General features: G+C 54.4%; 1 protein-coding gene and 1 long non-coding RNA gene across 3 annotated transcripts in view; both read right to left on the bottom strand.

The window, feature by feature from the left end:
- Positions 1 to 13, bottom strand: part of LOC113626216 (uncharacterized) — a 2,776-nt gene extending 2,763 nt beyond the window's left edge. Inside the window, exon 1 of the long non-coding RNA XR_003435093.1 lies at positions 1 to 13. This exon is cut by the window's left edge and continues 2,297 nt beyond it. This is a non-coding gene — a long non-coding RNA (uncharacterized LOC113626216).
- A 260-nt stretch (positions 14 to 273) lies between these two features.
- Positions 274 to 11,563, bottom strand: CARHSP1 (calcium regulated heat stable protein 1). 2 transcript variants are annotated; one of them, XM_027117436.1, is made up of 4 exons: positions 11,470 to 11,563; positions 3,920 to 4,084; positions 3,118 to 3,240; positions 274 to 1,426 (listed from the first exon to the last, which is right to left on the bottom strand). In XM_027117436.1, exons 2-4 carry the CDS (start codon positions 4,075 to 4,077, stop codon positions 1,264 to 1,266), a joined length of 444 nt encoding a protein of 147 aa, XP_026973237.1. In that variant the 5' UTR covers positions 4,078 to 4,084; positions 11,470 to 11,563; the 3' UTR covers positions 274 to 1,263. The 2 variants fall into 2 exon arrangements, with proteins under 2 accessions (XP_026973237.1, XP_026973238.1); XM_027117437.1 differs by lacking the exon at positions 11,470 to 11,563 and having other exon boundaries at positions 3,920 to 5,394.
- Positions 11,564 to 24,661: the final 13,098 nt, after the last annotated feature.

The raw sequence follows: 24,661 nt of genomic DNA, 5'->3' as shown, positions 1-24,661 counted from the left end.
ACACACACACACACACACACACACACACACACACACACACACACACACACACACAAAATAACAACTCCACCAGTTCTCAGCAAAATAGTTCTGGCCTTCCACCCCCTTGCAGAAATTTCCAGATTTAAGACACTGGATTAGGCCGTCATTGTCTTTCAAGGGCTCGCCTCCCTGCACTGACAAATGGACACTTGACTACATACAGGCCACATATTTCAAGACGTATTTCCCAGCTATTGCTATTTTTAAAACACAACTAAAGCCAGACCAAACCACAGCAAAGAAAATCCTAAGGATCTGTTTACTGGAAATATCTACAAAGGTTTGCAATGTCGGCAGCGAAGTGCAAACAGAGCTGGCTCTGGTGAGAACTTCAGTTATGAAATAAAAAAAAGAAAATCCTAAGCAGTTCTTCACACCAGTTTTCCAGAAAACCCCACCAAAGGTGTATTTCCCCTTCAACTTCTAACTTTACCAGGCTGTCAGGAAGCAAACCACCTGCTCTTTTCTAGATGGATCCAGAGAAAGGTCTGGTCTTAAACAAAGAGCCTCCCCTCTCCACACTCCCCTCTCCCACCGCCATCCCCACTCCCACCCACCACCTCAGTGACGGGTTGCTGAGCCAGGATCACTCACCCTGAAGACAGACAGAAAGGACCAGCCTTCGAAGAGAGTTAGGATTCGCCTCTGAGCACGTCGCTGCCAGGTGGAGGACTCCGGGCTCCCAGACACCCAGCTGTGACACCTCCCGCTGCGAAGGCACCAACCTCCCCCCACTCCCCGCCCCTCCCAGCCCCCTGAACAACCAGCTGAGAACCAGAAAGAAAAGCCTGCTCTGCCCAGGGCCGAGGAGAGACACAAGGCGGCCGCTTGGGCGGGAATTCCTCCCAGGAAAACACGCAGGGTCCATGTCACTACCCAGAGGGCCAGATCTGGGGATTTTGAGCCTTCCTCCAGGGATGAGGGGCTGTGGGCTGGGGAAGACCACCCGACCCAGTCCCGGGTGGGGCTCGGACAGACCCTCCACTCAGCCACTAGCGGGCGCCTCTCCTTTTTCAATGCTTTTAATGCTTTTCAGATGGTGAGAGGCTGTGCTGGTGGCCGAGAGCACCCCACACCCCTTCCTTCAGGAGACACTTGAAAGGGACCACGCTCCCCCCTTGAAGCCCCATCTCAAGCGGTAGAATGTCCTCTCCAGTTTGGTCCTGCCTCCGGCCCCAGAGTCTCCCCCAAGCCCTGGGGAAGGGGCGCCTCTGGCCTCTCCTAGGAGCTGACGATGTGGCCGGACCAGGTCTCGTGCTTGGTGCCCGGCGCCAGGTGGGTGATGACCACCTCCACGGCCTGCAGCTTCTCGTTCTTGGGCGGGATGGAGCACATCTTATAGGTGACCTCATCGCCTTCCACGGGGACGTACTCCCCCTCCACGCTGTGGGGTGGGGAGAGAGCACTCAGGGCCGGCACTCAGAGAAGCCAGGACACCAGCCCTCGCAGAGGAACTGCCGCCCTGCCCTGCCACCAGGGGGCACCACCATGGCCCTCTGGTCGTGGCTAAGGAGCCCCACACCCAATCAGCTCCTTCCCTGGGACCTCGGTTGCTGAGACAGAGATGGAGCCCCACCCCCTGGGGATGCTCACATGGCATGTTAAATGAGGGCACCGAGGGCCTGATGGAGGGAACAGCGGGGAAAGGCAGTCTGAGCCCGAGTTGGGGGATGGCCTGGGTGAGGGTTTCCTGAGCAGCACCCCGACCCCCTGACCCATCCAGGAGTCCCAGAAACCAGGCTACACCTCTGCTGTTCAACTCCTCAGAACCCCAGTGAGCTTTCCAGAAAGTCCGTTTCCCTTACTTTCTATGGGACATGAGTCACCATCTCACCCGTGATAGGGAGTTGCCCAGCTTGATGTCCCCTTGATGAGACCCCAGGAGGAAAATCCCCTTCAGATCCTGAGCACCAAGACCAGCCAGCTCCCCCGGAACTGGTTTGCCTTGACTGAAGAATAACATCGCAGATGGTGCTGCCCTCTTTGATTTGGCCACCAGGAAGCTCAGGAATAAACATGTAGCCCACTTCTAGCAGTGGAACTAGGCATCACAGTATCCCCATCTTTCTTATCTGCCCCCCAACCCCATGCTTTCCTTTCTAATTTTTTTGGTGCACTGTGTGTATCCTTGTCAACCACTACAAATCCTTTCTGGAAAGAGGCAATGTGGAGATACATGTCTACATCCACGTATGATTCATACATACGTGGAAGGCACTGCTCTAGCGTCATCCTCGTGTCTACGCTGTACGGGGGGTCTACTGAAGACCTGGCGTGTAAGAATGTTGGGGGAGGGTCAGAAGGGATAACTCTCCCATCCCAGCAGATGTGCAACAGGATCCTAATTTCAAAAACATGGTTTCTAGGTAGACAAGGTCTGCTGTGTGGGGTAAGGACTTTGCCTGCCACAGTCGGAAAGACTGGGGAGCTGCCGCTGAGGTCAAGGGTTGGGGTGCGGGTCCGGGTGCCAATCGGATCCCCACAGATCTGCAGGCTGCTTAGAAGATCAGAAGTGAAGCACAGGCTGCTGGACGCCTTCCAGCCCCAAGACCAAGGACGTGTGGGCTCCACCCTGGGTCCCCCCCACTGTCCGCCCCAGGGTTTCCAGACACTCAGGAAGGAAGGACGTCAGTGAGCAAGTGGCAGGAGAAAGGGTCCAGCCCCAAACTTCCTTCCTGGAACAGAGCGCAGGCAGCCCCCCGCCTCACCAGGCTGCTTCCCCCGAGGAAGTGCAGGAGCCCAGCCGCCAGGTGAAACACAGCTCCCCAGACTCACAGGGACCCCCCTCCCCACCCACCAGACCCACACGGGCACTCAGACCCACCCCAAGCAGATCTCAACTCACACGCGCACACGCAGTCGCCTGCAGCCTGACACACTGCCACCACCACCACGGGCTCACGACCCCACCGCTGAACACTGTCGCACACAGATCACAAGCAGCGTCACACACACCTGGCTGCACAACCATCATCATAGCCGGCGCCCAGGAGAGTCACACGCTCTCCCTGCCTCCTCGAGGCCACGGCAGCACCCACCCCAGACACAGCCCACCCAGACTGGCCGCTGACTTACTCGGAGATGTGCAGGAAGATGTCAGGGCCGCCGTCGGCCGGGGTAATGAAGCCGTGGCCCTTGGACCGACAGAAGCATTTGCAGACTCCTTTGTAGACAGGGCCCTGTGAAGCCCGCACCGTCCTGCCAGAGAGAGGAGAAAGCGTGAGTGGCCCCCGCCAGCCCTCCAGAACAGCCCCCGGCTTCCCGGGCACACCCAGCTCATCCCAGTGCCCACGCATGCTGTGCCCCAGGGAGTCCTGGCCAGGGCCACCACGCACAGCTGTGCAGGCTGTGCACTGCACGACTCTGGGAGCCATTCACAGAGACCCTGGTGACAATGACTCTCTGAATGACGCTGGCAGAGTTTTCTCAGGCCTCAGTTTCCCCCTCTGACTAAAAGCTCTCTGCGCATCCCTCCCTCCGAAGGTTATTAGCAGCAGCAGCTAGCAGCAGCCTCCACTCGTTGGCCTGAGCTCTGCATCTCCCAGGCACCGTGTGGGTCCCCTGTGGCACCGTGGCCACCCTGCTACTGTCCCCCTTTTGCAGCCATGAAGTCAAGGGCTCACAGGGGAAGAGGCCTGTGTGTCGTTAAAGCCTGATGATTTAAGACCCCAGCGGTTTCCCACCCCTGGCCATCGCCAATCCTTGCCCCCAGCTCGTGACAGCCTCAAGTGGGCCTGGAGCAGCGCCGTACAGTTTACGAGGCGCCTGCCCAGTTTCTCACCATCAGCCCTTTCCCAGCCCCGAGTCTCCCATCTGACAGGGACATGAGGCTCTCTGGACCCCGCAGGCGACCTATCTCAGGAAGCCTGACACTCACGCTGAAAAGGTCCTTGTCCGGCGAGTGGGCAGTGGGCTCGGGACCACGTTGCCCCGAAGCGGGGATGGTGAGCGGTCTCGGGCCTGTTGGGTATCCAGCAGCCCGGCCGAGGACTGGTGGGTGGGGTGCTGTGATGGGGGAGGAGGCTCAGATGACATGGCCGACCTGGAGAGGGACAGGGGCTCTCAGGGGCTCACGCCTTGCAAGGAGGGGCCCCCCCGGATGCCTCCCCACCCCCGCGTCTGCCATCTGAGACTCATTCTTCTGGCTGTGGAATGCAGGCTCAAGGCTCACTCAGCATGGAGGTCACCTGCTGCAGAAACACGTCCGGCTCACTGCAGCCGGGCAGGCGCCTGGTCTGGGCTCCTGCAGCTGCCGTGGGCCTCCCGCTATCATTGCTCTGTACGGAAATGCCAGGTCGCATCACTGACAAGGACACCATTGGCCCCCTCTATGTTCCCAGTGCCCAGCACAGACCCTGGCACATGCCAGGCCAGGCGTGGTAAATCCTTGTGGAAGGAAGGAAAGGAGGGAGGGCGAGAGCAGGGAGGCAGGCAGGCAGGGTGGGTGGGGATGCTTCAATGCCAACCACCTAGATGAGGACTCCAGCCACTCATCAGACATTTCCTGGCCCCAGCTAAGTGCCGGACACTGTGGGGAAGGCAGAGGCAAAAAAGGGACCAACACTCAAGTGTTCCTCCAGGAAACTCCGGGACACAAACCAAAGAAGGCTCAGACCCTAAGTCAGGCCTGCATCCAGGAGAGGGAAGCCCGGCAGGTAAGTGTGTGGGACCCTGAGGGGCAGGGGCATTTCAAAGGCAGCATCTCCACCAGGCCCCTTACTCAGATCCAGGCCTTAAAGTTAATTTCCACACAGCCTGAGTCTCCAATTGCTGCTAAGAAATCGAATTCCCTCCGTGACCCCTAACATGCATCAGAGGCTGGGGGCAGACCCAGCTGGAGGGGCTGGAGGGAGCAGACTCCATAGTCCCTGCCTCGCTCTGGCAACTGTGTCAAGAGCAGCACGTGGCCGCTGTACCCAACACACTGGCGGCCTTGCCTCAAGGCCACAAGGAAAGAGCAAAGCCCAGGAGCCAAAGGACCTTGGCTGAGTCCTTTCCCCTCTCTGGGATCAATTTTCCCACCTGCACAGTGGGGCAGCTGGGTGGGCATCACTCAGCACCTGCTCAGGGAGGGGGATGGGGACTCAAGGTGGAGCAGAGCGGGGCCCTGTGGCCCCAGGACAGTGGAGGAGGCCGACTCGGACATCACCCCTGTTCACAGGGCAGCCCTGCTGGGTTCTGTGTGGTTCACGTGGGGTTTTCAAATTTAAAATATGAGCTATCTTTTAAACATCCCAGGACTTTGCTCCAAAATCTAGGTTTCCAACTAGTTTGAAAAAACTAGCAGCTTTGACAGCCTGGAGCCTCCAGTCCACCAGCCCTGCCCCACGCGTGCCTGGTCTATAGCAATTACGCAGCCCCAGGGCACCAGTTTTCAACCTGCATCCTCCAGGGAAAGGGCCACCTCCTTCCCCCAAAGGACGAAACCTCTCCCTTCATTGTCCCCACAGTCCCCCGCAGACCCCCCCACTCCCCTTTCAGGACTCGCTCCCTCTGGCTGGGATGGGAGAGGGCCGCCTGGCTTCCCGGGGGAAGTGACATAGCTACCTCCTGACCCTTCTCTCAGCCGCAGCCGCAGCCAGCCCAGAAAGGCCCCGGCTCCTTGGCCCGGGCTCCAGCATGACCCACCAGTACAGGTCATAGAGTCCTAGAATGTTCAATGCCTGGGGTTCTGGGAAGGGGGCCAGCCCAGAGAAGGGAAAGCCCCACGCAGGACAGCAGGTGGGACCACTGCGTCCTGGTGACACCAGGGTGAGGCAGGGAAGTGCCCTCCCCCGCATCCACAATCTCCCTCTTTCCCCTGATGTCAGGCACATCTGACTTCAAATCCCACCCTGCCGGCTGTGTGATCTTGGGCAAGTTACTTAACCTCTCTGGACCTTGGTTTCTGCATGAGGAAAATGGGGATTTTAATAGTTCTGACTTCACACCATTGTCATGAAGTTGAAATGAAACAATACATGTTAGGCACTCTGCATACCCTCCACCCAGAACAAATGAGCATTAAGTGTCAACTACGATTGTTGTTATAACTGTCATCATAAAGTCATTCAACAAATATGTGCCCGGTGTCAGGCCCTGTTCATGGCACTAGAGACACGGCTGAATTTGGAGCCAGAGAAGAAACAGGTCAATAAATATATAAACAAAATCATTACAGGTGGTTCCCTGGTGGCCTAGTGGTTAGGATTCCAGGCTTTCATTGCCATGGTCCAGGTTCAATCCCTAGTAGGGGAACTGAGATCCCACAAGCTGCGTGGTGTGGCCAAAATATAAATAACCATTACAGACTGCTGAAAGGGCTGATAAGAAATACATAGAGGGACATAAAAAGTAGCAGGGTTGGGGTGCCACTCTAATGAGGGTGCAGGCTGGGTCCCAGACAGTAAGAAAGAGTGGACCATTTACAAAACAGAGGGAGGCTCTTCCAGGTGTGGGAAACAGCCTGTGCAAAGGCTCTGAGGTTGGCAAGGGCAGGTGTGACTGGAGGCCAGCAAGGAGACTGGGGGCGGGGGGGTGGCCGGGGCACTGGGGAAGGAGGGTGAGAGGTGAGAGGCAGGTTGGGTTGGAGGGCATCACCATCATCCCCATGTGTCTTCATTCTTCACATCCATGTCTGTCTGACTGTCCCCATGTCCCCTGCCAGGGCTACCTCCCCCTAGGTTAATGAAGCAGGCCCAAACTGGGACCCCCCTTCTCTCTCCACCCCAGCCCCCTTGACTCCCCTAGTATACCCAGTCCAGCAGAGATGCTAATGGAAGCCCACCCTCTTGAGCGAGGAGCAACCTGAAGGCAGCATGGAGTCCCTCCACATCCTAGGGCCTGGCACTGGGGCTGGGACAGAGCAGGGTCTTAACCAGCATTAGGACCCGAAGCCCCCGCTGGAGTTCATGTGTACTTGTGTGCTCGGTGCCTTGCACAGTCGAGCAGCAGCAGGGGGCTCCACGCATGCGTACCTGGCAGTGGGAGAAACTGAGGCATGGGGGACACCAGAGCCTCCCGGACTGGGAACGGGAAGGTAAGTGCCGGCCTGGGAGACTCAGGATCCTTAACCACCACCCTGCCCACCTCCCCTGGGCCATCAGAGCTGAAAGCAGCTGGGGCAGCTGGAGCAGGCCTGGACAAGAGCCAGCCCGCCCCCAGGGGCCTGCGTGGGGACGGGGAGCGGCATGGGGGAGGGGGCAGGGAGAAGGAGTGCATGGCCTCTGTGTGGGGAGGCCTGGATTAAAGTCCAGCTGTAAGGAAAACAGCTGGGGGAGGGGGGAGCCAGTAGCCCAGGAGCCAGCTCTGGGGCCCACTGCTGCCCTCCAACACACAGATGGGGGGTGTGCAGCAGTCACCCCCCCACCCTCATCCCCACCCACCGGTGCTTCCAACCAGCAACTGCTCTCCCAGCAACACCAGGGGAGCCTTGGAACTGACCCTGGAGGAGGCAGGGCCCACCCGCTGCCACTAGCCCCCCTCCTGGACGCCCTCAACTCCCTACAGCTGCAGGGCATTTGCAAACAGGCAACTGAGGCTCAGTCTGCTAGGAGGCTCTAGGCCAGACCTGGGACGGGCCTCAGGGCTGCAGCAAACTCAGACGGAATGTCACGCCCAAGGCATGCCACGGCTGCTGAGCTGTGTGCACACACCTGTGTGTGTGCGTGTGCGTGAATGCGTATGGCGGTGTGTGCACAGGATTGTAATGGGCGTATTTGGCTCTGCTCACATGTGTGGTGTATGTGCGCACGTGTGTGTCTGAAGCCAGGCGCACACGTGGATGCACACCTGTCACTGCCTGTGTGTGCACATCAGTGGATGGGGCGAGGCCACCCCACCCCGGGCACCAGCAGGGCCTTTACCCTGGGAAAGGGTAGGAAGGGGGCCTCAGCCCAAAATAGCCTGGGAATTTTCCACAGGCCCTGCATGTCCTCCTGGAAGGTTCAGAGAGTTCAGCTGGGCACCAGGCTCTGGTCTTCCTGACCCCTCTTCCACCCACCCACATATCAAGGGACCGGAGACCCAATCCTGCAGAGCTCCTGCTAACCCCCTCCCCTCCTCTCAGCCTCAAACCCCACCAGTCCCACCAATCGTATCAAGGACAAGTCTGTCTTGAGCCAAGTAGCCAGTTGCTGACTCCAGGGAGGGGATCCTTGGCAGTGCTATCCATCATTTACACTTTAGTGAGAAGGAGTTTGCAGTTCATTCCACAAGGCTGCATTGTTGGTAGCTTTCAGACGCTTGAGGGCAGGGAGATGGAGGGGAAGAGCTGAGTTCAAGCTGGGAGCTTCATTCTCAGCATGGTTCTCAGCAAAGCCAGATCTCTCCAAGCCTACTCTGAAAAATGGGGTGTCGAGCCTTCCATGGGTTTCTGGATGGGGGAGGCCAGGGCTGGGCACCATGTTCAGACACCTCCCAGGTGTCTGGCAGGTGGCGATGACTACTAGCCCGCGTGAAGGGAACAGGACAGGACACTGGAGAAAGTCGGTGCTAAAATGGAGATGCTGAAGATGGGGGCGGAGCCCAGATTCTGCATTTCTAAGGAGCTCCCCCCAGCAAGGTAGATGCTGGTCAACCGACAGAGTAGCACACACACAAGAGTAGTGCGGGTTACCGGGTTATCGGCCTTGCCCACCTCTCAACCAGCATAAGAGGGTGGAAGGGAAATTTTGGGGGGGGGGGCTCTAGATGAGTCACAAAGTCACCTTAGTACACCCAGGTTCCTCGTCTGTAAGCTGAGGCAGCAGAGACGCCTCCCTTCCCTTCTCAGCCTCCAGCCCAGCTAAGCCCCAGCCCCGCAGAACCAAGGGCACGTGGGCCGAGGGGCTGGGTGAGCCAGCGGAGGCTGGACAGTGGGGTCCCAGGAAGCAGGAGAGGCCCATGAGGAGCCCGAGGCGGGCTTGGGCCACATTCCCCTCCATTGTTCGGGGGAGAGTGGGGCTCAGGCGGGGGAGGCGGGGAATAGAGCGAGGATAGAGGGGAGGGAGAAAGGGGGAAAGGAAGGGGGCGGGGACTCAAGGGGCGGGGATTCAGAGAGCGCCAAGGCCAAGGGGTGGGGCGGGAGTCGGGGGGGGAGGGAGCGGAGTTGGGGTAACTGGGGAATTAAGTGGAGGGGGCGCAAGGGCGGGGCGGCCTGGCTGGAGCCTGCAGCGCCAGCAGCAGGAAGAAATACGAACTCGGCGCGGAGGGTGCAGCCCGCGATGCCCGCGTCCGGGGAGGGGGAGCAAGCCCAGCCGGGAACTGCTCGGCCGCCCCAGAGTGCTGGGAAGAGGCCAGAAACCCGAGGGCCATTGACCAGGAAGAAGAGGCGCCCCTCCAGCACTGCCCCCCGTTAGCGCTCCCGAACACGCCCGCCCCGCCCAGGACCCTGCGCCCGCCGGCTCCCAGCCTGGGCAGCCCTCCTGGGAGGAGCCCAAGCCCTTGTTCGTAACTAGGGGCCTACTCCGCACCCCATCACCCCCACTTCCAGCCCTCCTGTATTCCATTCTCGCCTCCATTCTCCCAGGGCTTCGGTCAGACCTGAGTCTCAGGCCTAACTCTGCACTCCACTCCCTCTGTGACCCCTGGCAAGCGACCTCATCGCTCCCTGCCTCAGTTTGCCCATCTGTCAAATGGGACAGTCCTGGTGCAGCCTCCCAGCCCGGCGGACGTCGTGCGGAGGATGTTGTGCAGGGGGTACCAGATACAAAGGCTCGGAAACAATGGTGGAGCCGCTAACGATAGAACTGTCAGGCCTGGGGCCATCTAGAATAATCCCTCCCATTCCTGTCCCTGCTGATGGGACACAACCAAATGCCCTGACTTTGCCACTCGGTGAGACAAAGACCCACCCTCGTCCCCGCCCAGGACCCAGAGCCCGGCGCTGGGCCTGGCTCAGCTCTTTGCGAGCATCTACTCCGGGCTGGGCTGGGCGGCGCTACAGGCCCCAGTTCCGGCTCTGCTGGGGCTCCTGCGCCAGCTGGGGGCGGGGGTGGGGGGGAGGGAGTGACAAACATGGCAGCTTTGAGAAGCGCGGTCATCAAGTCCGCCCGGGGAAGGCGAGCACAGAGGGGGCTTGGAGGAGGGCCCTGACCCCGAGGAGGCAGCGGCTGCTTCGAGTCCTAAAGGCGGAATGGGGAAGTTTTTCCTGGGACCTGCAGGGGCAAAGGCCCAGGGCGAGGGAGGACGGGCGGCAGAAAGAGGCTGGGAGGGTCTCGGGGGAAGATAATAGAAAGCTCTGTTGAAAAGTTTGAGACTTGACCGACAATGGGGGGCATCAGTGGACGATTTTAAGCCGGGGGTTGATCAGAACCTGTTTTTACAAGTCCTCCCTGGGTTCAGGGTGGCGAACGCATTGGAGGGGCAAGACTCCTCCAATGAGGGAGTGAAGAGACCAAGAAATATCCAAAAAGCCAGTAAAAAATGTTAACAGTAGCTAACGTTCCTCCCCGCACTGGGTCAGCCATGTCCTTTTATTCTCACTCACCCCGTTATGATAGGAAAAGTTACATCCCCAGTCTACGGATGGGGAGACGGAGGCTCAGAGAAGCCTCCTATTTTGCAGTGAGACACCCCCGCCTGTGGGAACGGAGATCGTGCCTGGAGGGGCTTATCTCCTGTCCCCCACCCCCAATACACACATCCACTCCAACCCCAGATAAGCTATGGGGACCAGGGGCTTCCTTGTTAGAAATCAATACAAAACAAAAAACCGTTGCATTTCCGGCCTGCAAACTTGGGCTGCCAGTGAGGCTGTCGGGAGGGAGCCTGTGGGCGCGGAAGAAGTTTCTCGGCAAGGCCTCTGGGGCCCCTCATCCAGACGCAAACACACCGGGCGAGCGCCAGGCAGCTCCTCCTCCCCAGACGCGGCCAATCGTCCGGCGCCAGGATACCCCCAGCCCACCTCCCCGCCAAGCCCGGCCGACGTCCCACCACTGAGCCCACAGCTGGCGCGGCCAGGCCTGGCTGGGGGCTGTCTCCACCTCCCCGAGCGGCGCCCCCCACCCCCGCCGCGCCTCGCCCCAGCGCACCGCGAGTCACCCCATCCTGCTCCAGCCCACAGGCGAAAGCAGGGGGAGGGTGGTAAGGGGTGGGGGCGGGCGGGGGCGGGACGAGGAGGAGGGGAGGTTTTTTTCCGCTAGAAGAAAACAGGTGGGCAGGCGGGAAATGCAACCCGACGTCCGCCTCACATCCCTCCAGCTGCTGCCACACCCACCATTCTCCAGAGGGGGGTGAGTAACCCGCGCTCCCCAAATAGGCCAAGGCGGCCCGGGTATTTCCTAGGGGCCTAGAGAGACCCAGCCTGGGGCCCTCTGCCGGCGAGCTGGAAGACCCTGCAGAGGGGGCGGTGAATGGGGGCAGCGGCGGCAGAAGAGGCCGAGGTCCCATCCCGGAGGTTCCTGGGCCTCCCTCGGGGCGGGGGCACCACACCACACCCCTCCTGGGGTCCCCGGAGAAGCTCCCTACCTGACGATCCACTCCGCTCAGCCAGCTGCTCTGCTCGAACTGCGGGAACAGAGCTGGGGAGGGGGCGCGGTTCGCGGGGCGGGCTCGCCGCGTCCCCGCCCCTGACCCCGCCCCCAGGAGCTCTCAGCCAATGGGACTGCGGTCTGGAGCAGGGGCGGGGCGGGCGGGAGCATAGCCCCGGCGGGATCTTTGTGTCCTCGCGCGCGACTGGCGGGATCGCCGGGCGCATGGCCTTAGGGGGGACCCGGCTTCAGGCCTGTGCCATACCCCGGCCAGAAAACTCCCCTGAAAAGGGAGAGAATCTGGTCTTCGCGCCCGAACAGGTCCCTCCCCTAGCCAACGGCGTCGGGTCTGGTCCCCCACCTGACCTTAGCTCCAGAAACCGGACGGCCCAGGGGCACCTCCGTTTTAGCGCGAAGAAAGAGATCTAGGAATGACAAGAAGGAATGAAGAGAGCGGCCGAAGGGAGGAAAAGAAAACCAAAAAAATGCAAAGAAAGAAAGAACAAAAAAACGAGGGAAATCTGTTGATTTCGTTCTTTTTGTTTGTGTTTTGCTCTTAATTTCCACTCCCTCCTTGAGTCCTCTGTGTCTGCAGGGGTTTTTTTAAATTAATTTTTATTGGAGTATGGTTGCTTTACAATGTTGTGTTAGTTTCTACTGTCCAGCAAAGCGAATCAGCTATACGTATACATACATTCCCTCTTTTTTGGATTTCCTTCCCATTTAAGTCACCACAGAGCACTGAGTAGAGTTCCCTGTGCTATACAGCAGGTATCTCATTAGTTATCTATTTTATACATAGTATCAATAGTGTATATATGTCAATCCCAATCTCCCAATTCATCCCACCCCCCCTTTTTTCTTTTTTTTCTTTAATTAATTTCGTACTCATAGGAGAGGAAACCGAGGCACGAGAGGTGACCCACCCCCTCACACACAGCAAGTCGGGAGCAGCTTCTGAAAGGGAGTCCAGCCCTGGACCCAGGCTCAGGCTGGTAGTTGAGGGGCGGGAAGGGGGGAGGGATCCTGTAACTGTCCTGGGACAACAGGGTCCAGGAGTGGGGACGGCACGGGGGTCCCTCCTGGAACTCACCAGTTCTGCTTGCTCTTGTATGCAGATAGGTTAGGGGTCCCCGGAGAAAGAACCAGGCATGGCTTTCTTGACACAAGAGAAGCCATTTTTGGCCTAAGCCATTTTGTGATCTAAGCCCAGCCACAATGTTTGTCCTTTAACAGGGCTCAATAATTAATGATCTTCAGGGAAGTGAGGGAATGCAGGAACAAAGGAAAAGTAGTCAAGAAACAAGAGTTCAGCGATAAAACAGTTGTAGTTCCTCCTCAAGGGAATGATGATGTTGACCCTCCTGACCTCAATCAACTAAAACTTGGACTCTGTCGACCTTTGCCCCAATTCTATGCTGAATTCTCCTCTGCTCAATCCCCTTCATGAATAGGGGATTAAAACTTCCCCAATTTGGGGAATTCCCTGGTGGTCCCGTGGTTAGGACTTGGCACTCTCACTGCGGGGCCCCCAGGTTCGATCCCTGGTCAGGGAACTAAAATCCCATAAGCTGTGTGGCCAAAGAAAAACTTCCCCGATTTTGCTGTTGGGGAGACACTGCTTTGGGAAAGATCCCAGGTGTTCTTACTTGCTGCCAGTAATGATAAATCTTTCATTCTCCTGATCTTTAGCCTGGTTGTGTCTTTTCGCTCCACACCCACCAAGAGATGAACCCAGTTTTCCAGTAACACACTCTCTCCCCCCATCTCCCTCTCCCTCTCCCTCCCACCTCCTTTGTTCCCTCCTCTACACCCACACAAAGAAGAGACTGTTGAAGGCAGCCCTCTACAAGCCTGCAAGAGGGTTCTCCAACAGGAACTGAATTGGCCAGCACCTTGATCTTGGATTTCTCAGCCTCCAAAACTGGGAGAAATCAGTTGCTGTTGTTTAAGTCACCTGTCTGTGGTATTCTGTTACGGCAGCCAGAGCAAACTAAGGCAGTCCCTTCTCTTCCTTTTTTCCCCAAAGCCCTTCTCACCTAAACTGAAGCCTCTCAGAATTTCACACCTGAGGTTGTGCAGTTCGGGTCTACAACTCACTGGATGTGTTGCCCATGCTGGGCTCTGTGTTGGGCACTGAGCACCCGGAAATAAAAAGTGCCTGCCCTGTTCCCGCCCCCGAGGAGTCACAGCCTGGGAAAGTGGTAGGCGGGTAGTGCTAACCAATAACCAAGATGTCAGGTGGTGGGCTAGATAAGCCTCCATGGCTCCGTGGGTGCCGGCCCTCCGCCATAGGATGAGACAGGTCGCAGGGAGTTCTCTCTCCCAAACTGTGGTTGTTTAAGTCTCCTGCAGTCGGTGATATCAGCCCACCACCTTGGCCCCATCTGATGGCACAGGCCTAGCAGCCAGACCTGAGCTAACAGCTGATGAGGACACGTGGTCTAAGTTTTCTGCCCAACAGGGCCTTATTAGCGGTTCAGCCAGCCATCTGACAAATATTTATTGCACCTGTACTCTGTTCCAAGCCCTGGGCTAAACAAAACTCTCATTAGCCCTGCCCCCCACCCCCATTGATACACTCTAATAGCAGAGGCAGATGTTAAACCAGTAATCACACAAGGTACAAACTCACTCTGTGACCCACAGCAGGGTCAGGCGTGGTGCTGGAGGAGCCAGGAGAGACTTCTCTGAAAAGTGCTGATTGACCTGAGATCTTTAATCAGGAATTAAACAAAGAAAAGGACATTCCTGAGAGAGGTGAGAGCATGTGCAAAGGTCCTGGGGTGGGAAGGAGCATGGTGGGGCTAAGACATAGAGAGAGGAAAGGGAGTGTGGGGTGAGATGGCAGTTGCCGGAATGGGCTGAATTTATGGGTCTCAATTAGGGAGCGATGGCAGCCAGGTAAGGGCTTAAAGCAGGTGTGAATGGAGACTCCTCCCTTCAAAGTGTGTCTCATGTCCACCCACCTGTACCCATTTCTTCCCACCTTGACTTAGGCCTCTACCATCTCACCAGGAGCTGCAGCCTCCATCCAGTCGCTTCTGCCTCTCCCTAATAACCATGCTCACGCACCAGTTTTCTGTGCAGCAGGCAGAATGAGCTTTCAAAAGCACGAATCCAACCATTGTTCAAGAAAAAATTACTCATGACACTTGTTAAAACGGTGAGGCAGACTTTGTTCAGGACAATCACGATCGGTGTAGGGACCACTGCAATGGGGTTTTTGCAAAGATTGGGCTCAACTCCAAATGCAACTAGGAAAACTGGAAACTTATAGCGGGGGTGGGTGGGAGGGGGGAGGACAGTGGATGGAAAATTACTAAGAAGAAACGAAACATCACAGGTCAAGGGGGATTCTGGCTAAACTGAGCTAGCAGGATTCTTGCTGTAGGCAGGTCAAGGTGATCAGACATCACCTGCCCCCACACAGCCAGCAGCATCTGCACCAGAGTGGTTCACTGGTTACAACCGACGACTGACACATCGTTATCACCGGCATCCACAGGAGGGCCCACCTGATCCATGTGCTCAAATCCGGCTATCCTTTCCTATGCTGCTTCTGGGGTTTTCCACCCGCTGCTAAGGTTAGATAAATATTCTGTGGCATTTCCTCTTTCCTTCTAATTCTTTCATCGTTTTGAGAAGCCACTTTACATCTTCGGGATATTTTGGTGAGCAGGGTGAATGGCCCCATCCAGCTGTGCTGAGCTAGGAGTGCAGGCTGCGGGGCCAGATGGCGGGTGAACTTCACTCTGCCAATGACTGGATCTGGGGCCACTCTCTTCCCCTGCATCTTCCCAGGCTGCCTCTTTCTGGTCGTTGCTCAAATGAGGGGACCTTCCACCCACCCTGAACTAAGTGCGTGCCGTGCCCTCCCTCAGTCTGTCCCATCGCCCATGGTTACCATTTCACCCTTCTCCCCTGTGAATGTTTTTGGTGTCTGTTTCCCCCACTAACATATTGGCTCGCCAGGGCAGGCACGTTGTTTTGCTTGGTTTTGTATGCCTGACACATGGTAGGTGCTCAGTAAATACATGTTGAAGGACCAGGGCAGAGGCAATGTCATGGAGGGTAGCAAGGTCGGCCACGGATGAGGGGACTGGCGAGTGACTCAGTTTTCCCTTCTGTAAAATGGCACCAGAAGAGCCTACAGTTGAGAGGGAGCTGGAAAGTCCACCCCAAGCCGGGTGGGAGGCCAGTGGAGGTGGGAGCTTGCCCTCTGCTCTGCTCCTCCTGGGCTGACCCCCTCCGGGTAGCTCTGAGGCTAGAACCCACTCAGGGTGAGGTCCAAGGGGGCTAAGGGGGCCGACTGAGCCTGCTGACTGAAGGAGGGAAAAGGGCCCAGGAGCCAGCTTTGTGAGCTCACCCCAAACACAGACCACCCCTCCCAAAGGGCACAGACACAGAGCCCACTGAGATGCATGGAGACCTGTGAGCACACACACTCACACCTTCACACAAAAACCTGCACTGCAAACACCCCATGTAAATGAGATGAGATATCCATGGACACACACACACACACACACACACACACACACACACACGAGCAGACAAGACACATACCACACACAACACCAATATCCGCCCCCACCCCCACACACATACCCCCCATGCAAACACACGCAGATGGAAACATGCATAACCACACTTTCCCACTGCACAGCTCCCTGGGATTCTCCCCCAAACTCCAGACCCCAGAGCTTTCTCAGTCTAGAAACAGTCCCCCTGCCTCCTCCTCCAGGCAGGCCTCAGAGTTCACTCACAGAGTTCTTAGGGCAGGGGATGGAAGGCACCCATCAGGGAAGAAGTCATCCCCATCTGGGATGCCCACTCTTCAGAGAGAGAGCCTCCGATTGTGCCCAGGGGACAAGAATTCCCCCCTCCCAATAAGCGATGGGGCTTGGGGAGGGGGCACCTACAGCAGGCAGCCCATTCACCACCCACACCTCCTGCCCCCAGCTCACCACAAGCTGGGAGGAAGAGAAAGCAGACAGATGACTGGTTAGCAGAGCTGGAAATGCAGCCCAGAGAGGTTAGGGGACGTCCCAGTATGACCCAGCAGGTCCTGCCCAGGGCTCAGGGATCCCTTTGCCAGTAGAGCAGGTGGGACCCCTCTGATGGGCAGGAGGAGAGGGAAGGGAGGGCTCGGGGAAAGCACAGCCCCTCCCCAGGCTGGAGAGCTTCTCCAACTGCCCCTCCCCAGCCCCTTGGCAACCCAGCCCCCCTCCCCATCTCTTTCATAATAATTACAGTTACCACTCCTTCCTCCAGATTCCTTCCTCCTTATCTCCCTGCTTCCCTGCAGGAGCTGGGCCCTTCTGGGAACAGGATGAGCAGGAAGGGAAAAAAAAAAGTCCCATCTCCTTTTTTCCTTGAGCAGCCCTGGCTGCGGAGTCCTTATTGCAGAGCCCGGAGAGGGTGAGCGAGGAGCTCAGGGTCACTAGCAGGAGAGGACCAGGGTCCTCCAGGACTCCCAGCTGCCAGAACTCCAGGTTCACTCCATTCCCAGGATGGCCTGCCCCCTGCCTTGGCTTTTGGGGACTCTGCTAATTTAATTTATTAGGGTCATTATTGATTGCAAGCTTTCTTTTTTTAAAAATAAATTTATTTATTATTTATTTATTTTTGACTGTGTTGCATCTTTGTCGCTGCACACAGGCTTTCTCTAGTTGCGGCGAGTGGGGGCTACTCTTCGTTGCAGTGCACGGGCTTCTCATTGCGGTGGCTTCTCTTGCTGTGGAGTGTGGGCTCTAGGCGCACGGGCTTCAGTAGTTGTGGCTCACGAGCTCTAGAGTGCAGGCTCAGTAGTTGTGGCGCAGAGGCTTAGTTGCTCTGTGCCATGTGGGATCTTCCCGGACCAGGGCTTGAACCCATGTCCCCTGAATTGGCAGGCGGATTCTTAACCACTGCGCCACCAGGGAAGTCCCTAATTGCAAGCTTTCTATGTGCTTCACACGATTTCTTTCATTCATCATTCATACAACAAATCTTTATTGAGTGTCTACTATGTCCCGGGCACTGTGCTGGGTACTGGGGAGACAGCTGTGAACAAAATCAGTGAGGTTCCCGCCCTCACAGAGCTGAAGTTTTAGGGACAACAGACACTGATCAAGTAAACTAAACAGGAACCGGACAATTCCAGGCAGAGGTAAGTGCTGGCAAAATTGGCGGTCCAGTGGTTAAGACTCCACGCTCCCAGTGCAGGGGGCACGGGTTCAATCCCTGGTCAAGGAATTAAGATCCTGCATGCCACACCAAAAAATAATAAATAAATAAATAACAATGAACCAGGTGGCCTGGTAGAGGGTGGCTGGTTCCTCTCGCCCGGGGGTCCATGGCAGCCCTCCATGAGGAAGTAGCGTATGAGCTGAGTTTGACGATGAGACATGAGATATCTCAGGAAAGAGCCCTCCAGGCGGCAGGAGCTGCAAGGCCGGGGGTGGGTGGTGGGAGGGGGGCAGGATGGAAGGAACAGAAAGTAGGCATGTGTGAAGGATCAGCCAGCAAGTAAAACTGTCTTCTTGAATTTTCCTAACACTCTTAGCAGGAAGTTTTATTATTATTATCATTGTTATTGTTGTCGTTATACCCATTTTACAGAGGAGGAAACTGAGGCCCAGCGTCACACAGCTGGGAGTGACAGAGCCCATGCTTTAACCACCTTCTTCCTCTTCCATGCCAGGCCTTATTTAGGGGATGCAAAGGTTTAAAACAAACAAATAGGGCTTCCCTGGTGGCGCAGTGGTTGGGAATCTGCCTGCCAATGCAGGGGACACGGGTTCGAGCCCTGGTCTGGGAAGATCCCATATGCCACGGAGCAACTGGGCTCGTGAGCCACAATTACTGAGCCTGCGCGTCTGGAGCCTGTGCTCCGCAACAAGAGAGACCGCGATAGTGAGAGGCCCGCGCACCGCGATGAAGAGTGGCCCGCGCTTGCCGCAGCTAGAGGAAGCCCTCGCACAGAAATGAAGACCCAACACAGCCAAAAATAAAAACAAAAAAACCAAACAAATAACAACAGCAAAGCAGTCCTCCAGGAGCCTTGAGCCTCGCAGAGAACTGATCCTCATGGAAGAGGGCCAGGAGGAGCCCAGCCAGGCCTCATGGCTCTCCCATGGGGTCCCGCATCTGGGTGCGGAGGGACTGGGGTCTAACCGGGAGGCGTGCCCTTGGGCTGGCCTCAATCCCTCTCTCAGGCCTCCTCACTCCTTGCAGCCTGGCCTGAGGAGGACAAGGTGGTACAGGAGTCCTCAGCCCCAGGGCGGTGTGAAGGCACCAGGCCAGCCCTAAAGGGACTATGGCAGGGGCGGCCCTGCTCCCCGGTCCCCACTGCGCTAGATGAGGACCTGTCCGTCCAGCAGAGCCTGGAGGGAGGAAGTGAGACGGACTCGCGCAGCCTGGTGCTGCCCCCTGGTGGCGATGGCCGGGATGGTCGGAGCCCGCGAGCATCGCCCATCTCCCTCCTTCATTCTCCCTCAGAGTGTCCCAGTTCAGATGCGCCAGCCGGGGTCCAAACCCTGCGTTAAGGGGACCAACGTCCTCAAAAATCCCCGGAGAACGAGGCAGTCGCCAACCTTATCCCAAGATGTATAACCTCAAGTCTATACAAAGCCCCCTAGTCCTGGGGTGTGAAATCGGGAGGATTTTAAGCCAAATGGGGTGGGCTGTGATGGGTGAATCACGCAGCTCATTCATTCATTCATTCACACAGTCATTCTATATTAGTGGAGCACCTCCTCCATAGCGGGCTGGGGGATGCAGCAGGACAGGAAGCAGGCATCAAACCTCAGACAGCAATGCACATAGGGATGTAGACACTGTCCAAAGGAGATGGGGCGCAGGGGACAGAGTGAGAAGAGGGGGTGAGGCGACACGTCATCATGTGGAGGCAAAAATGACTAGCAGGAACGCCAAGCTGGCTGTTTCAAGACTCTCAGGTGTGGACGCCTTGGAATTGGTAAAAGAGCTGCAGCGACAGGAGGTCAGAGGGTCCGTGAAGGAGGAGGTGGTGCTGGAGCGAGGCCCTGACCACAGAAGAGGCATCTTTTCTTTCCATGAAGACAAGATCTCTGTGGGAATCAGGAAAGGCCTTCCTCAATATGCTTCTTTTCCATCAGCTGAAAAACGGTTGCAACAATTCACAAATCTAACACATCTCCGATGTAAGTGGCCCTTGGATGCCATGCACACCTGCCTTCATGCCCAGATTCTCTGCCTTTGCAGGTGTCCCCTCTACTTTTACCACGTCTCACAGCTTGACCTGTTTCAGAACTTCAAATAACTAGGCTCATAGGAGATGTACAGTCAGGCTTCTTTGGCTCAGAATCATTTTTTGAGACGTGTTCATCTGGCTGAGTACACCAATAGTTCATTCTTTTCATCGCTGTGCAGAACTCCTTGGTACAAATAATGTACACGATATGATGATCCACCCACCTGCAGACAAATATTTGGGTTGTTTCTACATTTTGGCTATTATGACTCAAGCTACTGTGAATTTTCTCATACAGGTCTTTTTCTGAACATATGTTTTTATTTCTCCTGGGTAAAAACCTGGGAGTGGAGTTGCTGGTCCCAGGTGGGTGGATGTTTGCCTTTAGGAGCAACTGCCAGTCTTCATAAATGATGAACAATTTTACACTCACACCAGCAATGTAGGAGGTTCCAGTTGTTCTGTATGCTTGTCAACACTTGGGGTTGTCTGTTTTTTAAAATTTAACCAGTGGAGGGACTTCCCTGGTGATTCAGTGGTTAAGACTCCATGCTTCCACTGAAGGGGGCACAGGTTTGATCCCTGGTTGGGGAACTAAGATTCTGCATGCCACATGGCCAAAAATAAATAAATAAATAAAGACTCCACTTCCCACCAACATATTTATAAATAAAAATAGAACAGAGAAAACCATAATTCAAAAATACACATGCACCTCAGTGTTCATAGCAGCACTGTTTACAATACCCAGGACAGGGAAGCAACCTAAACGTCCATTAGCAGAGGAATGGATAAAGAAGATGTGTACATACATACAATGGAATATTACTCAGCCATAAAAAGGAATGAAATTGGGTCATTTGTAGAGAGGTGAATGGACCTAGAGAGTGTCATACAGAGTGAAGTAAGTCAGAAAGAGAAAAACAAATATTGTATAATAAAGCATATAAGTGGAATCTAGAAAAATGGTATAGATGATCTTATATGAAAAGCGGAAATAGAGACACAGACGTAGAGAACAAATGTATGGATACCAAGGGGGAAAGGGGTGGGGTGGGAGGAATTGGGAGACTGGTATTGACACATATACATTATTGATACTATGTATAAAATAGACAACTGATGGGAACATACCGTATAGCTCAGGGAACTCTACGAAATGCACTGTGGTAACCTAAATGGGAGGGAAGTCCAAAAGGAAGGGGATACCTGTATGTGTATGGCTGATCCATTTTGTTGTGCAGTGGAGGCTAACACAACATTGTAAAGCAACCATACGCCAATAAAAATTTTAAAAAAATCTAAAGAGATATAACCAAATGCAATGCATGAACCTTGGTTGAATTTTAAATTGGAGGAAAATCATATGAGACATTTTTGTAAAAAATGGAGGAACTTGACTTCATATATTAGATGGCATTATGGGATTATTGTCAGATTTCTTAGGTGTGATAACAGTATTGTGGTTATATAGTAAAATGTCCATTTAGGTGATGCATACAGAAATAAAGAATAAAATATCGTAACGTATATGACTTTAAAATTGTTTAGCAAAAAGAGAGAGAGAGAGAGGGCTTCCCTGGTGGCGCAGTGGTTGAGAGTCCGCCTGCCGATGCAGAGGACACGGGTTCGTGCCCCGGTCCGGGAAGATCCCACATTGCCGCGGAGCGGCTCGGCCCGTGAGCCATGGCCGCTGGGCCTGCACGTCCGGAGCCTGTGCTCAGCAACGGGAGAGGCCACAACAGTGAGAGGCCCGCGTACTGCCAAAAAAAAAAAAAAAAAAAATTCTTCGTCCTATGTCCAAGTTTCTGAACATCTGTGAGTTTTTAAAATAAAATTTGAGGGAAAAAAAGAATAAAATTATTGGAAACTTTCTTTAAAGTTGGCTCATTATATTTTTTGTCCTGAAACTATCTGGTAAATCTAATTTAAATGCAATTTTATTTAATGACTAGTGTTGATATTATGATTCATCACTCATTTACTTAATCAGCACTTGACTTTATGTACCCAAAATGTCCAATTTGCACACTGATATTTTTTCAATTAAATAAAATTATGTTTTGGGAAGAAAAATAATAAAAATAAAAAATAAAATAACATTTAACCAAGCGGGATCCTCCCAGACCGGGGCACGAACCCGTGTCCCCTGCATCGGCAGGCGGACTCTCAACCACTGCGCCACCAGGGAAGCCCGGTAACTATGATTTTTTTTTTTAAATTAATTTATTTATTTTTGCTGTGTTGGGTCTTCGTTTCTGTGCGAGGGCTTTCTCCAGTTGTGGCAAGCGGGGGCCACTCTTCATCGCGGTGCGCGGGCCTCTATCGCGGCCTCTCTTGTTGCGGAGCACAGGCTCCAGACGTGCAGGCTCAGTAGTTGTGGCTCATGGGCCCAGCTGCTCCGTGGCATGTGGGATCCTCCCAGACCAGGGCTCGAACCCGTGTCCCCTGCATTAGCAGGCAGACTCTCAACCACTGCGCCACCAGGGAAGCCCACTATGATTTTTAATTTGTGTTTCCTAGATGAATAGCGATGCTGAGCATCTTTTCAGATGCATGTTGGCCATTTCTATATTTTCTTTTGTGAAGTGTCTGTTCAGGTCTTTTGCCCACTTTTAAGATTGTGAGGTTTTTTAAAAAAATTATTCAATTGAAGGAGTTCTTTTATATTCTGTATCCCTGTCCTTTGGACTTTAAATATTTTCTTCCACTCTGTAGCTTGCCTTTTTATTGTATCTAGAGATGGTATCTGTTAAGAAGCAGGTGCTTTGATGAAGTAGTCTTTCAAGTTTTTCTTTTATAGCTTGTGGTTTGTGCCTTGTGTCACGTAAGAAATCTTGACACATGATCACATTTGTTAGTTTTCGGTTGCTTTCCGTTTTTTGGTGTTGCTTTTTTCTTTTTGATGTACTTCCTTTTTAGTTAGTAAAAATAATGATACGGTTCCAAAGTCAAACCTATAAACAAGGTATAGTTAGAGAGGACCTGCTTCCACTCTCAACATTAACCGTTTTAGTTCCTAAATAATCCTTCTTTTATTTCTTCTTCGAAATTATTTATCTCCCTCCCCGTTTCCTGACATTAAAAGTAGGGCTATATAGGGACTTCCCTGGTGGTCCAGTGGTTAGGACTCCTCACGCCCACTGCAGGGGCCCGGGTTCGATCCCTGGTCAGGGATCTTACAAGCCACACGGCAAGGCCAAAAAAAAAAAAAAAAAAAAAAAAAAAAGTAGTACTATATATACATATACACACATATCTTCTTGTTTGTTATTGGACAGTATATCCAAAAAGAGACTGTTCCATAGTAATATATGGAGATTTTCCTCTTTTTTCCCTTTTTCCCCTTCTTTCCTCCCTTTATTTTTGGTAGCTGCAGAGTCACTATACGGATGGACATTTGGGTTATTTCTCGTTTTTTGTTGCTGCCTTGTGCCTACCTCACCTGATATTTTTGCTAGTCTACCTTTAGGATGGATTTCTAGAAATGGTATGGCAGGGTCAAACGGTCCCCCATCTGTAACTCTGCTAGGTATCACCAAATCCCCCTTCTAGTGCTTGTATAGGAAAGCCTGTTCCCGCCCAAACTTGCCATAACTTTTGGTTTCTGCCAATCTGATAGGAGCAGGGCTATCTTGGACTATCTTGGATGTTCCCCAGTGTCTGCAGGCGTAATGAGAAGCCATGAAGTATACAGGTTAAGCGCACAGACCTCACTTTGTGCCTTTGTTCGCACAAACCCTGGCTTTGCCCTTCCTGGCTGTGACCCCATGTGTAGCACGGAGCCAGCCCCAGCGCGGAGGCTGCCCTCTACAGTCGGGATCATCTCTTCTGGCTGTTTCAGGCCACCGATCATTTCACAATAAAAATGCTGGCTTTACTCCCTGGGCCGAACCGATTACCTGGGTTATGGCATTTGATCCCATAACAGTCCTATAAGGCAGCTATCGTATCCCCATTTTACAGGTAGGGAAGCCAGGGGATGGAGGGTTAGAAAGAGTTAGGGCTTTGCCCAAACTCACAGCTAAACAAGCAGGAGAGGCAGCTGGACTTGTGAGGCAACACATAAACTCGCACACGTGTGTACATGCATGTACCTGCATGTCCATGTGTGCATACACGCCTGTGTGTTTATCCACACACCTGTGTGCATGTACTCATATACACGTGTATGTATGTACCTGTATCTGTGTATATACGCGTGTATACATATACAGTTAAGTCCCTACATACGAACGAGTTCCGTTGCGAGAGCATGTTTGTAAGTCCAGTTTGTAAGTCCAACGAAGTTAGCCTAGGTACCTAACACAATCGGCTATATAGTACTGTACTGTAATAGGTTTATAATACTTTTTTTTTTTTTTGCGGTACGTGGGGTTCTCACTGTTGTGGCCTCTCCCGTTGCGGAGCACAGGCTCTGGACGCTCAGGCTCAGCGGCCATGGCTCACGGGCCCAGCCGCTCCGCGGCATGTGGGATCTTCCCGGACCGGGGCACGAACCCATGTCTCCTGCATCGGTAGGCGGACCCTCAACCACTGCGCCACCAGGGAAGCCTGGGACCAGACTTTTAACGTGGGGTCCCTTTGAGGCCATTTGCGGCTCCTGCTTCCCTCCCCTGTTCTGCGTTCCAGTCACCCACAACCAAGAGTGGCCCGTTCACCTATTCACCCATGTGTCCAGCCTCTTCCCCTGGCCTCTGGAAGGCCCTGCCTGCCCCCTTCTCTCTCCACCTATTCCTTCCAGCCCCATCTCTCACTCCTGGGTCTCTGTCACTTTCCCCAGGCCCTGGTGCCCCCAGGGCCTGGCGGGGACAGGTGAGTTTATGGGAGCTGGGATGGGGGAGCAAATCTCAAATCTCTGTGCCCAATTCCCAACAAGAGGTTTAATCCTTAAAATTCCTTCATGGCTACAGCACAGTAGCTTTTCTGTACTGCAAAGGCCGCTGTGCAGGAATTTGGCAAATGCAGGAAT

The sequence above is a fragment of the Aethalodelphis obliquidens genome, unplaced genomic scaffold (assembly GCF_003676395.1).
Source record: "Aethalodelphis obliquidens isolate GAN/ISIS:26980383/991018 unplaced genomic scaffold, ASM367639v1 scaffold18, whole genome shotgun sequence".
NCBI classification, from domain to species: domain Eukaryota; kingdom Metazoa; phylum Chordata; class Mammalia; order Artiodactyla; family Delphinidae; genus Aethalodelphis; species Aethalodelphis obliquidens.
The sequence above is the reverse complement of the archived record's forward strand: the minus strand, read 5'-3'. Positions and strand labels throughout refer to the sequence as shown.

Excerpts from the sequence above, each read along its gene's own strand:
- CARHSP1 (XM_027117436.1), bottom strand. The coding sequence starts at position 4,077 with ATGTCATCTGAGCCTCCTCCCCCATCACAGCACCCCACCCACCAGTCC. Across the intron at positions 3,241-3,919 it reads CGGACAAGGACCTTTTCAGC|GACGGTGCGGGCTTCACAGG; the intron begins GTGAGTGTCAGG and ends TCTCTCTGGCAG. Across the intron at positions 1,427-3,117 it reads ATCTTCCTGCACATCTCCGA|CGTGGAGGGGGAGTACGTCC; the intron begins GTAAGTCAGCGG and ends CCCACCCCACAG.